The 25,303-nt window shown below is 37.1% G+C and overlaps 2 protein-coding genes across 8 annotated transcripts in view; both read right to left on the minus strand.

Annotated features, from left to right (window-relative positions):
• Window positions 1-4,902, minus strand: part of LOC131690839 (E3 ubiquitin-protein ligase sina-like) — a 30,652-nt gene extending 25,750 nt beyond the window's left edge. For 3 of the 5 annotated variants that reach the window (XM_058976899.1, XM_058976898.1, XM_058976902.1), the window contains exon 1: window positions 4,829-4,902. The gene's annotated coding sequence lies outside the window, so the exon portion shown is untranslated. Of the gene's footprint in view, window positions 1-4,635; window positions 4,652-4,828 lie in introns of those variants that run through there. The other 2 variants (XM_058976901.1, XM_058976900.1) reach the window with 2 other exon arrangements.
• Window positions 4,903-15,237: 10,335 nt separating this feature from the next.
• LOC131692010 (E3 ubiquitin-protein ligase TRIM37-like) lies at window positions 15,238-24,783 on the minus strand. 3 transcript variants are annotated; one of them, XM_058978833.1, is made up of 5 exons: window positions 24,651-24,783; window positions 24,012-24,553; window positions 22,267-23,068; window positions 22,100-22,201; window positions 15,238-15,838 (listed from the first exon to the last, which is right to left on the minus strand). In XM_058978833.1, the coding sequence occupies exons 2-5, from the start codon at window positions 24,529-24,531 to the stop codon at window positions 15,358-15,360; spliced, it is 1,905 nt and encodes a 634-aa protein (XP_058834816.1). In that variant the 5' UTR covers window positions 24,532-24,553; window positions 24,651-24,783; the 3' UTR covers window positions 15,238-15,357. The 3 variants fall into 3 exon arrangements, with proteins under 3 accessions (XP_058834816.1, XP_058834817.1, XP_058834815.1); XM_058978834.1 differs by having other exon boundaries at window positions 24,662-24,727; XM_058978832.1 differs by having other exon boundaries at window positions 24,012-24,744.
• Between the last annotated feature and the right edge of the window lie 520 nt (window positions 24,784-25,303).

Here is a 25,303-nt window from a genome sequence, read left to right on the forward strand (position 1 = left end):
CGAAAGATTTTTCAAAACAGGTTTTCGTTATTAATGCATGTCATACATACCTCAAAATTTTATACAACATTGTTGAACTTATTTTCGACAAATTCCGAAAATTGATTAATTCCGTGCACTATGATATGAAAAGATATGTGCGTTCCGAACCTTACACGACTTTCATCCCGAAATTTTGAAAAGGGCCCGTATATTGAATGATAAGTCGTTAGCCACGACAAAAACGGAACAGCACTTCATAGTATAATGGGTTCCGCCGCGGTACAATTTTCGAAAAAGTACACTTTTATTGGCTTACTTTGGGGTCCTAGAAAAAATGTCACTGTTGAGTTACTTAGTTATTTGGAATGGACAGGGCTCCAGAATGTAAATTTAGCAGGAATTTTATCTTTTTGCTAAAATTAAATGATTTAGCCTTACAATATGTTTGGCAAAGTTGTTGTATTTTACAAGCCCTTTATGTTGCTTTAAACAGAAGATAGGGTGGTTCTAACGTTAGCAATATTTAAAATGAAACTTTTGAATGGGTCGAGATAGAGCTTGACTATTATCGATGAAGTTGCAGAACAACACATTTTAGCCAAATTTACTGAAGACACGCAAGCTCTAGCTTTTATACTTTCCATTGCCCGTCAAATCCAAATGTAAGCTGTAAGGTGTTCCTTAAAAACGGTTTTATTTCTATAAATAGTTTTCATTTTTTTTTTTTCGTTTGAAAGGTATGAGAACTTTTTTATAAAAAAAATATAACTTTTTCATATAGCATTATCTTTGATTAGGATACTTAACATTAAATACCGTTGTTGTCATATGATATAGCATGCTTTGTAGCATAGATCGCGGAAAATGGCAAATACGATATTTTTTTACGTCTTGCAATATTTACTCATAAAAGAGTTTATTTTTAGTAAAAAGTATATATAACTTTCTAACGAGAGATGCTAGAGGTTCGGTACATTGAGACAAAATGCTCTCCTTCAAAATATCTGAAAGTTTTTCTTACGTGATACTTATGAAAAATTAAAACTGCAAAAGTTATATAAAGAAAACCATTTGTTAAGAAACATCCTATTTTTTTGGTAAATTTCTTGTAAAATGGAAAATACACGACATAGAATTCCAGTGTCTTCGACCAAGTTTTTTAAAATTTTATTTTCTACGAAGCTCTATCTCGAACCATTTAAAAGTTAATTTTAAGATTTTAAAAGATTAGAACCACCCACATTAAACCGCTAGGTTCTATTATTCAAAAGATATAAGAACTTATAATATCAAAAATAGAATTTTTGTAATCAACTTTACGAACTTTTAGAAAATAACGTATTCGTTATTTTTTGCTCAATTATAACTCTAGTAATGACCTTAGTTATACTTGAAAAAGAATTATTATTTGTTTGTCCCAATGAGTGATATTGTTATTGTTGGCGAAAAAGTGCTCATAACTTATCAGCAAAAATAGTTAGATATAATAGTTGCCATGAAACAGATATAAATAGTTGCCATGAAACAAGTTATTTTCCTTAAAACAATCTTAAAGTTGTCTGTAGACTACTTCACTTTTATATCAATACCGCAAAAGTTATTTGACTAAAACAGTTATACTGTTAAACACTAAGAAACACCCTAACCTTCAATTTTAAAATAAAAGTATAAGTTGTAAAATGAAAAGTATGATAGGTAGAGCTCACATGTCTTCAACAAACTTTTCCAAGATTTGTCGTTCTACAACTTCGTTGAAGGTTATTTGGCTCTAGCTGGAATAATTAAAAAGTTATTTTTTGATCTTGGTACAATTACCCTATCTGTTTTTTAACAAAAAGAAGAAACCCACATACTACGAAAACTTCTCCAAAGACTTATTAAGGCTAAGTTGTTTAGATTTAGAAAAATCTCAAAATTCCTGCTAAATTTACATTCTGGACCACTGTGGAACGGTAATCCTTATTTCTATGACCTCACATGGACTACAATTCCAAAGTATTGATTTGAATTGTTCAGCTTGGAAGTTTTGTGTGGTATCAGCTACGACGAAAAATTGACCATCGGGTCTTCAAATGGGCGTAGTATCCTTTGCCTAGTACCAAAATATCAGTCCTGTACTCGTATAACCAATATCATTTGAATTGGGTTCGCAGCACATGGCACGTCTTGAGGCGACCAACGAGCACCGACGACAACAACATACACTGTATTCCTCCGGCGATAGCGAGCAACATGCGCGATGAACCGCATAAAATATCCAGCTGTCGAGACGATCCACCCATTCTTGAAGATCTGCAAAAGCAAAATTCAAATATCTGGTGATGTGGTGATCTGGTGGGCAGGTAGCGCAATTGGCATGCACGCTTTGCTTATTTGCAAAAAAGGGGGATGCTGAATATAATAGAAGCACAGTGCGAATTGGATTGTAGCCTACTTAGGTATTTATCCCAGGCTGGCAATATTCTAGCACAATATAGTACTTAAGCCCTGTAGTCCGCGTAAGAAAACAGAATATATTTCGAGCAGCCTATTTCTAAGTTATAAGTGAGGCCAGATTTGATGAAAAAGTCACTAATTGGCATTCGAATGACCCTAGTAGTTCTCACCTATCACCAAATTATCAGCCCTGTAATCGTGCAACCAATGCCAGTCTAACTGGATTCACAGCGCATTGTGTACGCTTCTTCTGCGAGAGGTAATAAACGAGCACTGACGCGCGGCACTATACACGACATCTCTGAGACAAGAGCGCTCTTAAAGTTAGTCAACAGTTAGTTAAAAAAATTAAAAATGTTATATAAAAGAATGCAACAGGAGAAATATAAAGGTGACGAAGAAATTTAAGAATATACGTTTTATCATAGCATGATAGTCTTAAGAAAACTTTGTAACATGTTATGTATAATAAAAGAATCTCTGCACAAGAAATAGGAGTAAAAATTCGAAAAAATTAGAAAACATTCAAAAGGTGTACTGAAATATATTCATACTCTATGCTGTTTGCACCACTAAGCGGCCTAAATTCTATTTTTACAACGAGACACGAAAGTCTTTGAAATACGATATAGCTTCGCATAACATCAGATTGCACTATCTCTTGCCATTGTATGGATAGGAGTATTACCTTAATTAATTTTGATCACTGGCGCCACCATGTGGTAGAATTCTGCATTATTCAAATGAGAAAAGAAAATATTATTTTTGCTGCTCTACAACTTTGTAGAACATCCAAATGCTCCATCTCTTACCGTTATACAGATAGGGATATTCCCATTAACTTGCTTGGCTCACTACCGCCACCTTGCGGAGAAATTCTGAAACTTTCCAGTGAAATCAAAAAGTCCTTTTATTCCTCTACAACTTTGTAGAACTCATAGCTTTCTATCTCTCATCGTTTCATAGATATATGAGTTTTTCCTAACTTTGTCCATCCTTCACTCGTGGTTCACATACATGAGATAAGCGGAGTACGCCCCTTGCGAATGTTAAGCAGCAGTATCCAACTTTAAACGTTAATAACTCTTTAACGGTTGGTTGGATTGTCTTGCAGTCTTCGACAAACTTGTTCAGCATATCTTCAAAAGCTTAACTCCTTCCTAGGTCAGTGATCGGCCGTTTACAGCGACATCTAGCGGCGATTTTGTGAACTGCGAGTGTTTCCCCATACATTTTGGCCAAAAATCCCATACAAACTTTAAGCTCTTTGGGGGAGGGGTTAGGGTTAACCGATTTCGCTCAAATTTGGACAGTGTCATTTTGTCATGATTTGGAACGACGCTAGGGGGTGTAGGTTGCGAAAAAAAAATTTCATATAAATCATTGTCACCCTAATGTACGCGTTATATCAGCTTTATATACGCATATAGAGCAAGCAATAATGCTATATGTCGGCTGTGCAGTTATGCATTATTGATGCTAATATAGAGCTTTATTGCATTGTTAATGCTGTAATGGAGTTTCAATGCAACATTAGTGCAAATGTATAGCCAATATAGTGCAATGGCTTAATGCTTATGGTTACTTGGGATGTGGTATTGTTTTTAAGAAAGTATTGTTATGCAATTCATAAAAATTACTAAATATTTTAAAGATAAAAATTATATCCTCAAACCAAGTTTGTTACAATACCATCATGTTAAGAAACGCTAAAGAGAAAATAGCTTGGTTTGATGGGGGAACAAAATTCAGTATAAGAGTAACGAATACCAAATGATGCAAACAATTAATTTTGTATATAAGATTTTATGATCAACGCAACATTCATTTCGTGGACTTGTTCATTTTTCTCGGATTCTCATATTCATTGCTTCACTTTCCAAGCCCTGCTGAATAGAGTAAAGTGTCTATTTTCACCATTCTAAGGTGGGTGCCGGCCTACAATCAATGCGAGCAATGCGTTCTAATAAGCATCAATAGCTTTGCTTCGTTGTTAAGAACCAAGATAATAACAGAAGTGCGCTGAAAACTGTGAAATTCTCGTGTTTGAGCGCAACACAAACTCTAATCGAGTGCCCCTATTGTTGCGCTAATATTTGACTAGCAAAGATGGCAGACAAAGATGGCAGACGCTGCTCTAATCAACGGTTTCAAATGGGTAGGGTGATAATAGATACATGGCGAAAATAGGCTCATAACCCTATATGCTTTGTTTACTAAATACAGGAGACGGTTTATCAAAGGCATCCGTGACGTAAATCATTGAATGATTGATTAGTTAAAACCTCTCCGATAGCCTTAACGAATTGTGAACGGAATTTGCAAATTCTTATATGAGAGTATAACTATAGCAATCCAGATAGCACACACAAAAAACAATATATCTCAATACGTAAGAATCGTGGTTCACTTTGGGTAATTTAATCACTTGGATGATGTTTCAACTGAAATTTATCGAACTGATCGATGAGCTAGCTTTATCACTTTTCCCGGTGCTACCTGCCGTTTCGAACGAATGTTCAACCATAACTGATTATTGCAATAGCAAATGTGTGCCCCCATTATGATGTGTAGGGCCGATCTTATCGCTGTCTGCAGATTTGTCAGATTTCGGCAAAGTATTATCTTATCGGAAATATACAACTATAGGCGAACTACAGGCATCTACGTATTTATATGCTGGTAGGGTAAAATGCATATTACGGTCTTTTTAGGAAGGATACAATTGATAAAATGCGTATATTGGCATCAGCATATTTACTGTGTTCCTTAAAAAAAAAAAACAATATAATAATAATAATGGCCTGAGAATGATGAAATACTTCTGATTGAGCGCAACGAAAACTCGATTCGAGTGCCTCAATCATCACCCTACCGTTGCACAGTGGTTTAAAACGCGAAAAACGTGATCATTTTGAATAACTTCGAAATGGTTCGTTAAAGCGATATACAACCTTCGGAAGAATTTGTGACAATGGAACGCCCCTTCTTTCTAAATAAAAAAAATGTTGATTGATCCTCCTATAAGTGAGATGCAAAATTTATTTCTCGTACAATTAAAGATAGCGAGTTGAAGTATTCAGCAAAGTTGTAGTAAATTCATTTATAAGAAACTTTACCGAAGGTAGAAATGTCCTATCTTTAATGGTTTTTTAGGTATCGAGCATTATTTGAGAAAAGACCGGAAAAATCATTTTTTTCATCATAACTTTTTTTCAAGATTTTTTAGAAGGCCACAATGTTCTACAGAACTGTCACAATTAATGAAATACATAATTTTTGTGAACATAGTAATAAATTATGTTGAACCGTTTTTGAGATATTCACGTTTTTTGTTCGAAATACGGCCTACTTTTCTCTCAAATAACTCATGAACGGGCAAAAACGGGCAGACCACTCAGTATGGGTTTGAAAGCAATACAAAAATGCTATAAGCATCTGAACAAATCCTTTGTATCCGGTTGTATCCAGGGCTCTGGTAGCTAGAGTCGAAAAAGATGTTTTTCTAGTCTAAAATCATGGTATGAAACATATTCGGTGAAGCTGAAGAGATAAAGTGGTAGTGTCTTCGCAAAAGTTTTAGAGAATACTCTTACAAGAAATATTGCCGAAGACATCGGCTTTCTATCTCTACTGGTTGTTTAGATAAGGTGCACCATTTATGGAAACCCTACAAAAATGGTTTCATTTGGTAATCTTGCATGCTTTGATTACTTGTGTCGCATTATCGCTGTCTAGTGTTGTGTCAGATTTTGTGTGCAGAAAAACAGTTTTGTTGGCTTAATTTGAATTTGCAGTTTTAATCAAGTGTGACGTGAAACAATTGCGATTCGTGTTGTGTTACGGCAGCGTACATTACTGAACTTTGCAAAAGTCATGTCATCGGTTACAGGTATGCATAAATGTAGATAATATGTGAATTTTTCAATATATTATCCCGTGAACTGTCAGTGACATGCATATAAATATACTCAAATGTGTTTTTCATTTTGCTTATAAGTATAAAATATATGATAACAACTTAACCATACCATGATACTGCTGCTATATTCAACATTACTAAAAATGCCACTTCATCTAGGTGGAATTGAATACCGCAAACAAATCAAAACGACAATTCGACCCAGATGCATTGTTCATGTTGGATTTAAGTGACTCTGACGAAGATTCTGATGCGGATGAGTGTAATAGCGATTGTGAATAGTAAACGAATTACTATACGAATATTTCTTTTTCATTTATATACCAATGCAAATTCAACCGTCAATTCGTTCTTCGCAAACACGAACAATCAATCCTATATTGATGGTCCAAGTCTTGGTACTACATTTCATTGTGGAACTTGACCTTCTCTGTCGACACACTTTGAAGTCAATGTCAGGGTTTATGTGCCGCCTACTTATACTAAAAATCCTTTCTCATTAGGGCTTGACCATACGACTACTAGCTTATAAACCAGCGTATTACCCGTACTACCACCGAACAATTCACTTTATCCAAAACCCAGTAAAGATAGAAAGCCGATGTCTTCGGCAATGTTTCTTGTAAGAGTATTCTCCAAAACTTTTCTGAAGACACTACCACTTTATCTCTTCAGCTTCACCGAATATGTTTCATACCATGATTTTAGACTAGAAAAACATCTTTTTCGACTCTAGCTACCAGAGCCCTGGATACAACCGGATACAAAGGATTTGTTCAGATGCTTATAGCATTTTTGTATTACTTTCAAACCCATACTGAGTGGTCTGCCCGTTTTTGCCCGTTCATGAGTTATTTGAGAGCAAAGTAGGCCGTATTTCGAACAAAAAACGTGAATATCTCAAAAACGGTTCAACATAATTTATTACTTTGTTCACAAAAATTATGTATTTCATTAATTGTGACAGTTCTGTAGAACATTGTGGCCTTCTAAAAAATCTTGAAAAAAAGTTATGATGAAAAAAATTATTTTTCCGGTCTTTTCTCAAATAATGCCGATACCTTAAAAACCTTTAAATATAGGACATTTCCACCTTCGGTAAAGTTTCTTATAAATGAAATTACTACAACTTGGCTGAATACTTCAATCGCTATCTTTAATTATACGAGAAATAAATTTTGCATCTCACTTATAGGAGGATTAATCAACAATTTTTTTATTTAGAAAGAAGGGGCGTTCCATTGTCACAAATTCTTCCGAAGGTTGTATATCACTTTAACGAACCATTTCGAAGTTATTCAAAACGATCACGTTTTTCGCGTTTTAAACCACTGTGCGTTGGACCCAATGCTTTTGACAAACAAAGCAGATGCAGCTCTAATCAAATGAACGAAAATGGGCTCATTACCCTATGTTGTTTTAACAGAAATGCATACACTTCATCGATGAATCATTAACCCAAGCCTTATCGGCTACAGGTACGGGTAGTTATACCAAGACCAAGGTATCGCCAAAAAGACACAAAAACGTATTATCTCCGAATGATTTATCCAGGGTATAACCGAATTTAATATGTATCATAGTTGTAGTTAACGCAACAAAATAACTAAAGGCGAAACTATTCAGGGCCACCTACTCAAGTCACTCGTCTTTATCGCATCACGAAGATATCGTCGTTACAAGCCATAATTAGTGTTGGCTACCAGCATTAAAATAACTGATAACGGAGAGCAGCGTTGCAGCGGGTATACAACATCAACAGCTTTGCTTCGTTGTTAAAAACCAATCTAATAACACAAATGGGAACGATGAAATGATCCTTTTTGAGCGCAATGAAAACTCGAATCGAGTGCCACAATAGATGTCCTACCATTTGACCAAAGGCGTTGTACAAAAATGGTAGACGATGCTCTAACCAATGGGTTCATATGGGTAGGGTGATAATAGAAACATGGTCTAAATAGGCTTATTACCCTATTACCTCACAAGCTGCTACACTTGGAGATACATACAGATCAACGCATGTTTGTCTTAAACGTCAATGCACAGTGGTCCAGAATGTCAAATTAGCAGGAATTTTAACTTTTTGCTAAAATTTAATGACTTAGCCTAAAGAGACTAGAATAGCAAAGAGACGCTATCTTAATTCAGTGAAAACAATTAAACTAGCAACCAGGCTACAGGTTACAAGCAACACTGAAAATGTGCAAGGCACACAAAACTTTGTTGTTATTCCGTTTGTTTCTTCTAGCCAATATAAAAATCTGATGCGACTTCTGGTCTGCCGAGTTTCTCGACCAGCTAAAGCATAGTGATATCCGCAGGAATGGCATTTTGCAGCAGCAAAACCATGTTAGGTCAAATTTAATTGTTTGCATCATTTGGTATTCGTTACCCTCACACTGAATTTCGTCCTCCCATCAAACCAAGCGATTTTCTCTTTAGCGTTTCTAACACGGTGGTATTGGTTTGAGGATATAATTTTAATCTTTAAAATATTTAGTAATTTTAATGAATTGAATAACAATACTTCCTTAAAAACAATGCCACATAATGCTAAAAATTTACGATTGACAACTCTCTTGTTTGTTTGGAATGACATTGACAGTTAAATTGGAATTCCAAACGGAACATGGCGTCTCTTTGTTATTCTAGTCTCTTTAACTTGGCCTTACAATATGTTTGGCAAAGTTATTGTACTTTGCAAGGCCCTTCTTTTTGTTTAAACAGAGGCTGTGGTGATTATAACTTTAGTAATATTTAAAATTGATTTTTTTAACGGTTCGAGATAGAGCTTTACTGTATTCGATGAAGTTGTAGAGCAACACATTTTATACAAATTTGCTGAAGACATGCAAACTCTAACTTTTATACTGTCCATTGCACGAGAAATCCAAATGTAAGCTTTAGAGGATTTTTTTAAAAAACGGTTTATTTCTATACTTTTGTAGGTTTTTTTACGCTAAAGTACCCTTTGGACAACTTGAAGATTATTTTAGAGCACATAATTTTCTTTAAAACACCAACCACTAAACTCTTTTCGTTTCAAAGATACGAGAACTTTTATATAAAAAATATAACTCTTTCAAATAGTATTATCTTCGATTAGGACACTTAACATTGAATACCGTTGCTACCATATGAAATAGCATGCTTTGTAGTATAGATCACCAAAAAATACGATATTTTTTATGTCTTGCAATATTTACTCAATAAATAGCTTATTTTTAGTAAAAAGTATATATAACTTTCTAACGAGAGAAGCTACAGGTTCGGTACAGTAAGACAAATTGTTCTCCTTCAAAATATCTGAAAGTATCTCTAAAGCGATCTTAATGAAAAATCAAAACTGCAAAAGTTATACAAAGAAAACCATTTTTTAAAAACACTAATTTTATTTTTTATTGTGTCCACCGTGAAAGTAATTTTTACATATTACAAAGTCAATTCATGAAAAACCAATGTTTAATATAACTTTTTTGGTTTTCGTTTTTTTCAACCTACCCTTCTGATGTTTTTCTTCTAACACCTCAAAACTCTAGCTTCTATCGTTCAAAAGATATAAGCACTTAATATATCAAAAATAGATTATTTAAACTCAATTTTATGAAATTTCAAAAAATATCGTTTTCGCCACTTTTTGTTCAATTATAACTCTACTAATTGAACTCTAGTCGCGACACTCCGGTAATGTCACAGACGTTACCCACTCAACTGTTTTCATTTGGTTGCACTTCCTTCTTATTAAATTTATATATATATATATATATATATATATATATATATATATATATATATATATATATATATATATATATATATATATATATATATATATATATATATATATATATATATATATATATATATATATATATATATATATATATATATATATATATATATATATATATATATATATATATATATATATATATATATATATATATATATATATATATATATATATATATATATATATATATATATATATCTTATTAATTTTGTTCATTTCACTAATTTTATTAGTTTGGTATAATTTACACCTTTCATCCGAGGTTTTATTCGAGCAGGACTAGAAACTGTACTCACTCCATGTCAAGTTGGGTGTATACTTCGCATGAGTTCTGTGAACTAATGAATAAGCAAACAGTGATATGTATAAGAAATCACTCTAAATATTGTAATACGCTACGTTGTGCTAAATAAGATAACTGTTTTGTTTATTAAAAATGAAGTAACCGATTATCGAAATAAAAATTTATCTAACAAAATCTACAGTAGTCAGTCACCTTTTATCACATTACGTAGATAGCGTCGTAACAACCGACAGTATTGCTGTTGGCTACCAGTTTTATTACTGATAACAAAGAAGCGTACCTACGGGCTTTTGCTACGAACTTATCTTAGCCGGTACATTACATTTGTTATTTTTTCGTGTATCAAACAACAGTTTCTTTTCGAGGTCCACTGCAAGAACGACTTAACTCGAAGAACCTCGTTTCGAGTTATAAGAAAAAATCTAAATCATAAATTTCGGCATCTCTATAAGCTCAGGATATGACTTTTCATTTGCGACTAAAGCTAAAATGCTCTGTTTGAAGTTTTTTGCATGAAAACAAAGGCTTTACAACAGAACTTTTGGTATTATGTGTCACATCGGACATTCAAAAAGACTAATATTAAAAATCCTCGTAAGGCGGTCTCATGAATTACTCGTCGTATGTTTAAACTCCAGACAGAAAGGATTTGTATCTAGTGGTCAGTAGGATCGTAGCACTGCACTCGTACTGTACACTAAGAATTGGCAGCGAAGCCTGTCGAAACGCAAATTCCGCAAAAGAACGTAGTACCAAGGCTTTGATTTTTTTGCTTTTTTATTTAGATTATAGAGGTTTTAAACTTAACGTCTCTTCGGGTTAGAACAATCTGTTATGAAAATTTTCTAACCTTATGTGCGGGGTCGGGACTCGAACCCAGGTGCGCTGCGTACGAGGCAATCGATTTATCAACTACGCTACGCCCACCCTGCTTTGATTTTGAAATACTGACGTGATATTTTATCGTGCACAACATTACCAAAAACTAAAAAACTGATAAACGAGGTTATGTCGGAGTTAGTTTCTCAAGGAGTAGTTTATGTAGTTTAAAGAGTAGTTTCTGGGCTTTAATCACAGAGAAACTGTCCCGAAAATGTTGTGCAAACATTTAAAAAAAATACGGTGGAAATTAACATCGCATACAGGTTCGCATGCACGAATCACCAGCGATTGCTGACCGTTCGTAGCAAGTGGCATTACGCAACGACAGTTTTTTTGTAACACACATTGAAAACTTAACAAAATCGGATCGAATACGATCTCTTTTTTATTGGAGTCTGCAAAGCACTCTGGCTGTGCTAGATAAAGATGGCATAATGGAAATCTTGCCTATATATAATAGGGCAAAGACCTAATTTTGGCCCCTATTCTATTAATTATGCAGCCTACTATCGATGAAATGCGCATAAGTAGGCATCAGTATCCTTGCTTCGTTACAAAGAACCAATATCTTTTTTTTCGAGAGTTGTCCTACTGGAGCTGTAGAGCTAGGTTCTCGGAAGGGCTCCCCGTCAGAATCACATACTACAATTTGCAGACGAGACAGGCAATGTCGCCCAATAAAACACTGCATTAGGCCAATTGTAGCGGGCCGTGATTCTGAATGTGATATTCATTGTACGGTTCAGGTATGTCCGGACGTAGGGACTCGCGATCACATGTATCATCGCGAAGGGTTCGAGCATTTGTACGTTAACGTGTTCGATCGCGTGTGCGTTTGTATGTCGCGTGTGCGTTTGTATGTCGCGTGTGCTAACGTGTATGTAACCTCGCGTATATAAAATCTATTTTATAACCGTGTGCATTTCGCATATTCGCGTGTGTTCTTTGGATAATCGTGCGCGGACCGTGAATCTAATACTTTATATTTGGTGTACGGCTCAGATGCTAAATGAAAGTGAGATCTTCCATATCACGAGTTCCCGGCGATGTCGCCGTAGAGCGCGTGGTCTAGTGGATATGAGCTTTATTTTTTTGATTGGTCCAACTGAATGTATGGACCTAAATTACTAGAATGAAGGCTAAAGATTTCCGGACGTGACCGATTCATGATGGCGCGCGTTTGCGGATTCGCGTTCGTAACTTCGTAAGTACTAAAACGTTCACATAATTACCGGAGTGTTATCAAGTTTGCGCGATAGCGGGCATAGGTGTGCGTAGATGATCGCGAAGGGCTTAAGCGTGCGTATGTTGACGTGTTTATCGCGTGTGCTCGCGTGTATGTGACTTCGCGTGTATAAATTCTATTTTGAAACCCTGCGGCCATTCATATATTCGCGGACCGTCATTCTGATATTTAGTTTGGTGTACGGATAACATTCTGACAGGGAGTGAGTTATCCCATATCACTAGAGTTCCCGGTCATGTCACCATGGAACGTTTTGTCTAGTGGATATGGGAGCCATTTTTTTTTAATTCTTCAATTTTATTTATTTTTTTTTTAAATTAACATGGACCTAGACTGTTGGTATCGAGGATAGAGACTTCCGGACGATTCCGATTCATGATGGCGCGAACGCGGGAGTTTGTAGATTAACGCTTGAGATCGCGTTGGTAAGTTTATGAGCGCTGAGACGTTAACCTTATCACCGGGGTATAATCATGCTTGCGAGTTGGTGGGCGTAGGTTGTTTAGAAAATCGCGAGGGGTTCTAACGTTTGTACGCTAACGTGATTTTCTAACATATTTGCGTGTGTTGTGTGTTCTTGAATGGTCGCGCGAACCGTGAGTCTGATATTAAATTTTCGGTGTGCGGCCAGAATTCTGGCAGAGAGTGGGATCCCTTATATCGATAAGCTTCCCGGTTATGTCGCCATGAGACGTGCCGCCGAATAGGTATGAGCGTATTTGCCCAATTGGTCCAGCTGAAGGCATAGACCCAGGCTTCTGGGATCAAGGGTAGACCTCCGGACGTGACCGATTCGTAATCGCGCGCGCGAGGGCATTTTTGTAGGTTCCCGCTTGAGACCGCGTTTGAGAATGTGTAAGTGTTAAGATGTTGGCTATCACCATCTTTGCTGACCCAGCTGAAGGCGAGAGTAGAATGGCAGTATAGGATTCGAAAAGAAGAGATAAAAGACAATATATGAGAGACGCAATAAATAAAACAGGTACAAGATACAGCTAAAGTTATGATCATAACATGAAAGACATACATTAGTACTTCAAACACTACTAATACTTGAATACCCAACCACCACACATAGCACATCCTTTCTCAATTATCTATTTGTTACTAGTTGATTGTTGTTTATGAACGGGTGAATAGAAGAAAGATAAAGAACAGAAAAAAGGCTCCTATCAGCCCTCCCGGCCTCCTCGATACACCACTATCGAGGCGTATTGTAATCAACATCTTGAAGCGGGCTTCTTATATAAATAAAATCTTGCGTCATAATGATTGGTGGATTATTGACATAAGAACTAATTAACCTCTAGTAGTAGCACTTGGTGCAAATAGAAACCAAAAAGAGCGAAGGATCCTTATATTTAGATAACTCTATTTAGTCTATTGTGGCTTGATGATGTTTACAATACCGTCAATCCTCCTGCGAGAGGGATAAAGAAATAGATATTAATAGATAATAGAATAGATAATAGATAAAACAGAAATAGATATTACATGCATCTAATCTACTTTTAGGTGTTTGGTGATGTGGTTCACGTGGATTGGATTTCTTCAAAAACTACGTGTTTCAGTTTATTAAGTTGATCTAGTTGAGCATTAACTAGTGGCTGAACGGTATGTTTAAGAGAAGGTTCCATCCATAATAGATTGTCATCTCTGTTTCTGAAAACAGCGAATCCAATTCGTTATAAACGAGTGTTACTCGCCATCTTCACGAGCCAGAGCGACAGAGCGATTTAAGAGATAAAAACACCCACCTTCAGTCTGATCATCTCTTATAGATGACAGTCCATCGATCCGAATCGAATGACTCGATCACTATGCTCAAGATCAAATGAGTCCCCGAACAACCGAACCAGCATGTTCCCCCATTTTAAAGTAGAAACATCCATATCAGCCGCCCGCCAAAACACTCGATCGAATTATTATTAGTCATGAGATTCAGAGGTCAATGAACCAGCACTCGCTCGGATCTCCCACTCTTATCGACCAAGCAAGAGTACGCGCCCATTAGGCTCATCACCCAAGCCCAGGGAGTATCCTTGCTTCGTTACAAAGAACCAATATCATAACAAAAATGTCCTGAGAATGATGAAATACTTCTGTTTGAGCGCAACGAAAACTCGAATTGAATGCTCCAATTACCGCACTACCATTGTAGCCAATGCGTTGAACAAAGATGCCAGACGCTGCTCTAACTAACGGTTTCAAATGGGTAGGACGATAATAGAAACAGGGCGAAAATAGACACCGCACCCTAGATCTGCATGTGTTAGAAAATACAACAGACTTCCAAAAATTAATATATGAGTGCAAACTTGGGTACAATGATTATTCACATATGCGCATGGTGATTTTTTAACGCATTTGCTTTCGAATCTTTGTCTGTTTCCTATCATTAGACATTTGAGATCGGTTGGAGGTTTTTTACAAAATTGTAACCAAAAAAATTGTCCGTCAGATTAGAAATTAACAAAAAACGTATTTTCAAAATAACATTCTTAAGCTTGACATTTTCGATTACCCATTAAGCGATATAATAACAGCCAATAGTCTCATCTGTTTTTAATCGGGTCGTGCTAGCATCTGTTCATACTATGATTAAAATCTTTAACGATAAGTCGTATTTCTACTTCTGGAAACAAAAAACTTTCGAAAAACAATTTTTTTACCATATCATTAATATATTCAGCTGGTCAATTGTACTTATAGATCAAATAAATAAATTCTTTACATAATTATAAAACACACATAAAAAACTCATTCGTACTGTAAACTCATCTATCTTGCTATCGTCCAGCGATCGCTTTACCAGCATGTCTCTTCCTTGCACCCGTTAGTTTTGCAATGTACCAATCCTTGTGGACGCACTTGTCGTAGTATGTGGCCCAAAGGCGAAATTTCATGAGAAGGTATAACTTATCGTTAGTTTTATCCAAAAATCCTTTCATTGCCTGGAAGTTACCGAACTCCAGGACCGTATTGTTCTCGCCCAACTTCAGATCCATACGTCTGGCCAACGGTTCTACCGAAGCCCCTTTCACTGGATAACAGGTTACCTTTACATCGTGTACATCGTACCCATCAACCACCAACAGCGATAGCTTGATTACATCGTTTCCATTATCATCCTGTTCCTGGTTGCCCATCAACTGCACTGAGTATCCTTCGATAGATTTCTTCTCCGAAAAAATCTTCCTGTTGAGTGTAATTTCTTTCGAAAAGTTGCGCAGGAAAAATTTCAGTTCAATCATCGGGGGCGTTATCGGACTAGAATAGGAAACAAATCTATTATTTCAGGACAGTTCTCAATTTGGTAATAATATTTCATGAGTAATCTTCGTTGTTGTTAATCGGATTTCTAAGACGAATTGATTGTTCTAACATATATTATAAGGGGGGGGGGGTCTGGTGTAGTGTAGTTCGCTTAATTGTTAGTATTGAACCTCTAGAGTAGTCTCCCGCAAGGCCACGCTGAATGTCTTTTTTTTAACTGATTTTAATATATCGGTAACTTAAATAGCGTTTTTCTCGAAACCGCGTTTTTCAAATTGGCGAACACGATAACTCAAAAAATAATCAACGAATTGACTTGATTTTGTCGTGACTAACGACTTATACCATGTTCACACTCCAGAGTTAAAACATGTTATAATAATTAGCAACAAGAAAAATGTCATCAAGATAGCGTTAAAACACGTTTTAACTCGTAGTGAGAACGTAGTATTATATCATGTTCACACTACAGAGTTAAAACACGTTATAATAATTAGCAACAAGGTAAATGCCATCAAGATAGCGTTAAAACACGTTTTAACTCGTAGTGTGAACGTATTACCTTTCAATATAGAGGCCTCTTTTCAAAAATCCGGAAAAAAATATGTAAGGTTTTAAACGCTTAAATCATTTGTTGTACTGAATGGAATTAATCAATTTCTTCTGCATTTTGTCGAAAATATGTGTAGCAATATTGTACTAAATTTTGGAATATATACGACATTCATCATCAGCGGAAAAATAGTTTTTTGAAAAATATTTCGAAAACGACTCGGAAAAAGTGAAAATCTTCAGCCTATCCCGGACAGAGCCGTCAATATGGTGCACCAACGGAACTATAAAATGACAAAACGTTTTAAATATAGGTCCGCACAGATTTCTTTTCTATTATCATTCGTATTTGACAGCTTCAAGCGAACAGAGGGCTGCACAATACCGTGAAAGAAACATTTGTGAGCTGCACACGCTTGGTTTGTGTCGTTACGTGCTACTATCAGAGGCATCATTTTCATTTCCTGTTGATGGAAGGTAAGCATACATACGAAAAACCGATTCTAATGGGATTTTCGATTGATTGACACAGGTGTAGTGGAGTGCACTGGTTTTACACCGTTTTTGCACTTTCTAGCAGAAGTGCAGAAAACTGGGTATGTTCCATTGACACTTCTGCTAGAAAGTGAAAACCAGTGTACTCCACTACACACCGGTGCACATCAATCGAAAATCCTATAATCCTCATCCCACCGACGCTCATTCGTGATTGGTTCCCGCTAATTTAATCTCCGTGAATTAATTTGAATAGTTCCATGCTAGTAACCAGGACCAATTCTAACAAAAATCTCCCACCCGGAGAATATTTTCTTTGGCCAGCAAATTAGCCATTTATCAGCGCTACCAAACCACTCCAAAGAATTAAATTTGAAAATCTTTTCGTTCGCCATCTATTATTTTTATATCCAGTGGGTGAAAAGAAGCATACATATGGAAAAAAAACCGATTTTAAAACTCCCTACCAAAGCTCGTTCCTGATTGGTTCCCACTAATTACATCTCCCACGCAGTAAACATTTTCTTTGGAAAACTAATTAGCCCTTATCAGCACTATCAAACTGCCTATCAAGAATTAAATTTAAAAATCTTTTCATCCCCCAACTAGTATTTTTATTTCCGACGGTTCGAAATTAGCATGCATAAATGGAAAACCCCCATTTTCAATCATCTGACAGAAGCTCATTCTTTATTGGTTCCCGCTAATTACATGCACCGAGCTTCAAATCATGAAGTTTTTGTTCGGACCTCCTCTTCTTTATCGACCAAAGCAAAACGGATTTCATTCGATGGCCTGCCCATTTGGCTTCGAACGCAAACTGAACCGATCACAAACACATTATTGGTAAGGGGTAGTGTGCGAGGGACGCGAGTGTTGATTTTCTTTCCTTTCAATAGCCAGCCCCTTTGGTATCGAACGTAAACTGAACCGAGTACACAACCGGGGGTCGTGTGCGAGTGCAAGCATCATTCGTGTGTTACACTCGTAGTGGAAATATACGCTTGTCCGTTCGCGATATAGAAGGAAAAATGTAGAAAAAGAAAAAATTTCGCTTGGTTCGTTGCCGGTCTCCAGTTTCCTGTCTATCGTTTGCTAAGAGTCACTACGCCCAGCGTGTCGGTGTCGGAGCACTCGAGAGATGCACCGAATATTCGGTCGATCGAATATTCGGGCCGAATACCAGCCGATTTTGATTTAAGCCGAATATACGGTACGCCGAATAACAAAAACCACTTTCGGCCGAATATGATAAGTAATGGTCTAATATTCATGAAATATTTAAAAGAAACAAAATAAAAGAAAATACATAGGTATATACAAAATCCTAGAGATGGACCGAATATTCGGTCGACCGAATATTCGGGCCAAATACCAGCCGATTTTACCTTCAGCCGAATATACGGTACGCCGAATAATTAAACATTAAATATTCGGTATTCGACTGAAAGCCGAATAGTACTATTCGGTGCATCTGTACTCGTCTACATGGCAGCAGTGAATATTTGCCATCGTATCGGAGCTGACAGGAAATGCTACCCGTGATAAAAAGATCAAAAGAAGGCCTGCGCAACTAAAATCAAACCTTCTTTCCGAAACAAAGTAAAAAAAACCTGTTTTAATCCACCTAGTGGTGCAATTGTGCTTTTCTCATTTGTCCAAACTATGATCCCATGGCTCATTATGTTCAATACAAAAATGGAAATGTATATTACATATTCAGTACGATTTGCACATACATACAATGGATCGACAACCACGATTTTGAGATACTATGTATCGACACTGAAACATCACTTGAAACCAGCGGCGAATCAAGGAGGAAGATCCGGGGAGTCCGGACCCTGCCGCAAATTTTTAACTTTATCGATTTTGTTGGATATTTTCGGCAAATTTGAGACTGTGAGAAACGAAAGCAATGAAATTGAAAGACGGATAGGTGTTCTAGAGCGAATCAGTTATAAACTTAGAACGGAAAACTAGGACTAGGCAGGCTCATATGGACATGATCGAAAGGAAATGTGAAGAATTCTTTGCCCTCTGCTAAGTAGGAGTTGGGCGTTGCACCCAAGTCTACCACATGGTCTACGGTAGAACATAACTCATTATCATTTTTTACCGCCGGCGTCGGCGGTAAAACATGATGATCTTCCGAATAGATGCTCCCTCCGTCGCCGTCAACTGATTTGAACGACAGCCAAACATGAATTAAGTAGGGAGTTGGTGTGCCATTTCCATATACATAAATTATTGTTTGAACTTTGAAGTTCGAACTGAAAAAGAAAGCCAAAGCAAATAACAAAGAGGCGCCAAGGGCGCCAGAAAACCACGCTACGGCTCTGGATGTAATACATATTAAAATGGGTGCAACATTGTGGGTCTAGATCACTAATGATCAATCAAAGTCAGGCCCGTGCGCAAGGGTGGGTTTTTGGGGGTTCAAACCATGAGGATTTTGAATTACTTTCAAAAATTTATTAACTTCCTGTTCAGGAAAAAATATACTTCAAAACGTTTTGACAAATAAAACGTCATTTGAGTTCGGTCACTCTAGAACCAAGTCAATGAAGAAACCAAGGATGAAACTTTGCGAGGGTGGCTGGAAAGGGATGTATGTCAAGTTGGACGGCTTCTCTGAAGGATCAGTTCACGTTTCGATAAGCTTCCATATTAGCAACAGAAGTGAGTAGAAAGCAGATGTCGGTCAGCGGGCTAGCAACGGCTGCTAAATAGGAAAAACACGAAGTGGGAGAAAATCGGAACATCGTTGTCTAGAGTAATTTTACCGCCGATGATTATTCCGTTGGAGTGGCAGCGAAATAGATCGCGAAAATGGGCATCGGTATAGGGTGAAATACCGCTACCGAGACGTTCTCAGCACCAGATAGGAAATAAATAGAAAAGACTAGAACCAAGAAGGATAAGAAGCCGCCGAAGGTGGTTTTAAACAGATGTAAAACCTTATGGTCGACACCTCCGAATCGGTTTACGTGTCAACAGGTGACGATATTTGCAGCAGACTTGAGCAGGTCAGATATATAGCGAAGGTTGAACAGCAAGTAAGGAAAGTAGCTATGGATAAAACATGACGATTAACGAAACTACTAATGCAGTACTCAACGGTTGCCCCGGATGGATGAGGATTGCGAGATACAAGAGCTTTAGGTTTAGTCGGATGGCTTAACAACTACTACAAACCAATCCGATTCCACCACGAGCCAGCAGGCAGCGCACAGTGGTCGGAAATGCCAAAAACGTGAACTTAATTCACTAGAGGCCAAACCATCGAATATATTCACAGGGTGTCTTTGGAGGAATTGTTCGTATGCATATTCCCCACAATCTGGTAAAAATTAAAGTGGGACATGGCTTACTATGATTGAACTAAAAAAATTAACTTTTCATACTGATGAGATAGGAAGTTGGTGTCTTCGACAAAGTTTTAGAAATACTCATAATGAAGAATTTTGTTGAACAACTTGAACTTGTAGGACTTAAGGTTATCGATTTATAAAGGGTTTTATAAGGCAACCCTTAAACTTAGTTTTTAAATATAACTTTTTTCACTATGACTTTTCGGGCAAACGATGTTTCAAACATGTCAATTTTGAGGTATTAAAACCACAAAATATTGTTGAAGACTGCATGTAAAAATTAAATTATTGTTGAAGACCGCATGTAAAAATATTGTTGAAGACTGCATGCAAAAATTTTACCTGAAATTGGAGGCGCGGCGCACACCTCTCGTAAAAATACTCATTCGTTTTAGAGGTATTGAAAATTTTTATTTTTTTTTTACACCAACTTCAACTGCGTATAAGAGAGAAATGTGCAAACCAAAATGGACGAGCAGGTACTATTTTCAATGTCCAGACTACGCATAATAAAGGTAAGAAGTTTTGATGCGTGGCACTCTAGAACCTTATGAATAGGGTAAGCTCACTTTGTAATATTTTTTTTTACTTTTTCCATATAAAAATCAACAACAAAAATTTCGATTCTCGTAAAGTTTTGTAATTAATGGTAAAAACTGTTAAAATCTTCAATAACTTTGAAACCAAAGAGTATTTTTACTTACAGTCTTCAACAATATTATGTGGTTTTAATGCTTCAACATTTGCTTGGAACATGGTTTGCACGAAAAGCCACAATGGAAAAACTTTATTAAAAAACTAAATTAAAACGTGTTGTTCATTATGAGCATTTCTAAAACTTTGTAGAAGACACCAACTTTCTACTTCGTCAGCATAAAAAGTTAATTTTTTTAGTTCGATCGTAGTAAGCCATGCCTAATTTTAATTTTTATTAGGTTGTGGGGAATAGTATTACGAACAATTCATCCAAAGATACCCTGTGAATATATTCGATGGTTTGGCCTCTAGTGAATTAAGTTCACGTTTTTGGGGTTTCCGATCACTATGCAGCGGTGTCTTTTGATGACTCCTTCTCGATAACAAATATTTACCCAATTTGTTGAGCTGAGTCGTTTGGTTCACAAGACTAGGTCCAGGCCTCTGAAAAAATCTTGAAAGTTTGCGGGTTTCTGTACGTTTCTTTTAAAATAAACGTTAAAAAATCAACCTCCCCCCCCCCCTTGAGAATTTTTTACGTACGTGCCTGATCATTGTAATTTGATGCCCCCGGGGAACTCGCGAAATTCCTAAGCAGATATCAGAGATCAGAATTCTTGACCAATTTTTACAAACTTGATTTCAAATGAAAGATACGGTAATCCCATTGACTGCTATTGAATTTCATTCGGTTTTGACTTTTGGTTGCGAAGTTACAGGTTGGTTAGTAAGGTAACACTAGAATTTCCCATATAAACCGTTACAATCGTAATACCACAGAGGTTAAACATCTTTTCAAATATAACCAAATTACTTTGATTCGCAGGTCTAGATCACTGATTGCTAATCAAACATATTCCACAATTGAAGTCACATCGGTTCTTCACTGATAACTGAATAGAATATTACAAACCAAGTCTCAACTGAAAGGTATAATATGCAATTGGGTGTTGCATCGCCCCGCCCCACCCCTTGCCAATAAACATTCTTCATTTATCAAATGTTAAAAACGTAGATGTCATTATATTACATTTATAAATTTTACGGCTAGGCGGGTATGTAAGGATAGAATAACTGAGGGAATTGTTAGTCTGTAAACACGAGAAAGTAAAATCAATGTTTAGTACTAAAAACTCACTCGATAAAATTGGTCGCTGGTAGTTTCAGCACAGGCAATGGTTCTTTGTTCATTTTTTTAATAATATCAGCCACCTGAAACGTTTCCATCACAACTTCGGGGCTACAATTATAAAAAGGCAATCCCTAGTTAATATATAGCTAATGCGAACATATACCGAGCAATACCTGGTAACTTCATTGGCTAATTCAGACACCTTTTGTATCACACCCTCTACTTCGCTTCGTTGCTGTTTCGTGACGATTTTGACCGGTTCTACATGCTGTCGGAATCGTTCGTGCATTTCTTCTCGTAGTTTATCGACGATCCGTTCTGTGGCATAATTAATTTCTTCCACAATGTGCTCATTAGCATCCATCATATCGCATTCATTAGTTTCAATCTGTTCACCCGCTTTCTGTAAAGCCTTCAATCTACCGGTCAGAAACAAATCCTTTTTTTCGATTCTCGCTCTAAACGTTTCACGGGCATTGTCCAGATCAAGTATTTTCTCGTTATGGCTCCGGTGCGGATCACTGCAGAGGCATTTAATGCACAGACACCCTTTACACGATTCGCAAAATAACAGCAATTCTTTCCCATGTTCCACACAAATCGCAGCAGTTTTGGTGACTAAATGGATCAATTCTACGAGGTTATCTTTCAATCCTTCAATCATTTCGTCAACGTCTTGGTAAATACGACAACGAACAAAATTTTTGGGCTCCACCTGTGCCTGGCAGCAGGGACACCGCTTCGTCTTCGCCCCGATCGAGCGACTGGTTAACCACTGATCCATGCATTTCCCGCAGAACAGCTTCGAACAGTGCGGACAGTGGATCGGGTGATCAACGGCTATCACGCCATGGCAGATAGCACAGATGAACAGCTGCTCCACGTTGCTGCGCTTATTAAACCATTCTTTAGCTAGACACAGACGCTCCTCTATACTTGAACTATGCTGTTCTGAGGTCATGTTATTTGAATAGCCTGCAAGTACAGATGAAAATTTGGTTTATTGTACGTATCAGTGGTACTTACGGTATTTTTACGCTTTAGTGCAACAAACAAGATCACTTATGCACACCTTTCGTGTCTTTGTTTCGCTTTTATCAGTTAAAAGATCATCACAGAAACAAAGGATTTGAGTTACTAGCTCAAAGGATTCCTCATTGTCACAACCATAAAGACTTCGATCGCTTCGATCTCGCTTTGGAGGATTAATTGAGTGACCACTTCGTACACTGGATCAAAATTCATGTGCAAAATCAAGTATTCGCTGAACGCTTTTGCAAGTGATTACATTTCAGTAACGGTTCATTCAACAATTTGTCAATATCCCAAAACTTCTCAGAATATTCGTTTTATAAAATAAACATTTCAGAGTATTCGTTTTATATAGAGGGTAACGATAGGCAGCACCACATGGTTACAGAACTCAGATTAGACAGTGACAATATCGTGAACCAGGGAGGCAGACGAAATTTTTGCCAGGAAAATCGTGAGGGTATATCTTTAGTCGGTAATCAAATGAGGCAACATCTAGACATATATCACTTGTGGTGATTTTGAAATAACTAAACTAAATACATTTTACCCATCAATATCAGCGTTGCAGATGGTACGAAAAATAAGTTCGGTTTGTTTGTGTACAACAGGCAACAGTAGACGTTAAATGAACTCATGAGTTCGCGATGAACAAGTGTTTGACGATCTCGCTTACAGAGTGGGATAGATCATGTATATTGTAGTTGGTGTGATAGCAAAGATGCTATTTTTGCTAGGAGTTCAAATGGGCGCCGAGCTCCGCCTCTGGACGAATTTTACGCAATATTTACCTCACCATTTCACCCATTCATGTCCTGCTCTCGAATTTTATCGAAGAACTGTTCTATGATATAATTTAGTGCCTTCTGTACGGCCTTCAACCTACCGATGAGTAACAAATTATCTTGCTCCGTTCCACACATTTCACGTGCATCGTCCAGATCTAATATTTCTCCATTATGGTCCCGGTGACGATCACTGAAGACACATTTAATACACATACACTGTTTGCATAATCCACAAAATAATAGCAATTCTTTTCCATGTTCCGCGCATATCGTAACGATTTTACTGACCAACCGAATCAATTCTGCAACGTTATCTCTCAATCCTTCGATCATTTCGTCAACATCTTGGTAAACGCGGCAACAGACAAACTTTTTTGGCTCCAAATGTTTCTGGCAGCAGAGAGATCGCTTAGCAAAGCGACTCGTCAACCACTGATCGAAGCATTCCCCGCAGTACAGCTTTGAACATTGTGGACAATGGGTCGGATGATCGTCGAACGATCCGTGGCAGATAGCACAGGTAAACAGCGCATCCACGTTGATGCACTTGTTGATCCAATCTTTAACCAGAAACAGGCGATCCTCCATACTTGAATTATGATGCTGCTCCGATGCCATGTTATTTGAACACTTCGATTGTCTGCACATGCAAATGAACAGTTAATTTCTTCATTTACAAATTTAAAAACGCTTTCGTGCCACTAATAAAATCACATTTGAATGATTTACAAATTCACCTTATGCTCACCGTACTGGGTTTCACTTTAATTTATGCCATTTATAGTAAGATCACAACATGAACAATGGATTTGAGTTACCACCACAAAAGTACTCATTGGATCATTTCGATCCCGCTTTGGATTTGAGTTACCATCACTTTGGATCACTTCGATCCCGCTATGGAGGCTTTTATAACTACCTAGCTCATACACTGGATCAAAACACATGCACGAAATTAAGTCATCGTTTTGTCTCTGTATTCAATTTATACACATACACCTTAACTTTTTAAACAAGGTTTAACGCACCGGTAAACCTGGTTTAAAAGTTAAGCATGGGTGAAGGAACCGGTTCTTGATTTGAAGCTTGAGCTTTTTCGACCACCCCTGTTTGCTACTCTCTTATTGATCGGAACTAGCTGAAATTGCACTGAGAATCAATGGATAATGCCTGGGAGTCACAACTCGACCTTCAATGTGCAACTCGTGGTGCTCCCAAGTTGTTTATTGATCAATACCCAAACAAAGATCGAAGCAGAAAAGGGGAGGAATGTTAGTCCGACACCTGCTCTTGCTAGAGGCCGTATGTACTATAGTACACTCCAGAAGAGGGAGATTGTTAGTGAGGATAGGGATTCGAAATTGTGGTGGAGTTTGCGCACGCTTCAAGA

This window comes from Topomyia yanbarensis, chromosome 3 (assembly GCF_030247195.1).
Source record: "Topomyia yanbarensis strain Yona2022 chromosome 3, ASM3024719v1, whole genome shotgun sequence".
NCBI classification, from domain to species: domain Eukaryota; kingdom Metazoa; phylum Arthropoda; class Insecta; order Diptera; family Culicidae; genus Topomyia; species Topomyia yanbarensis.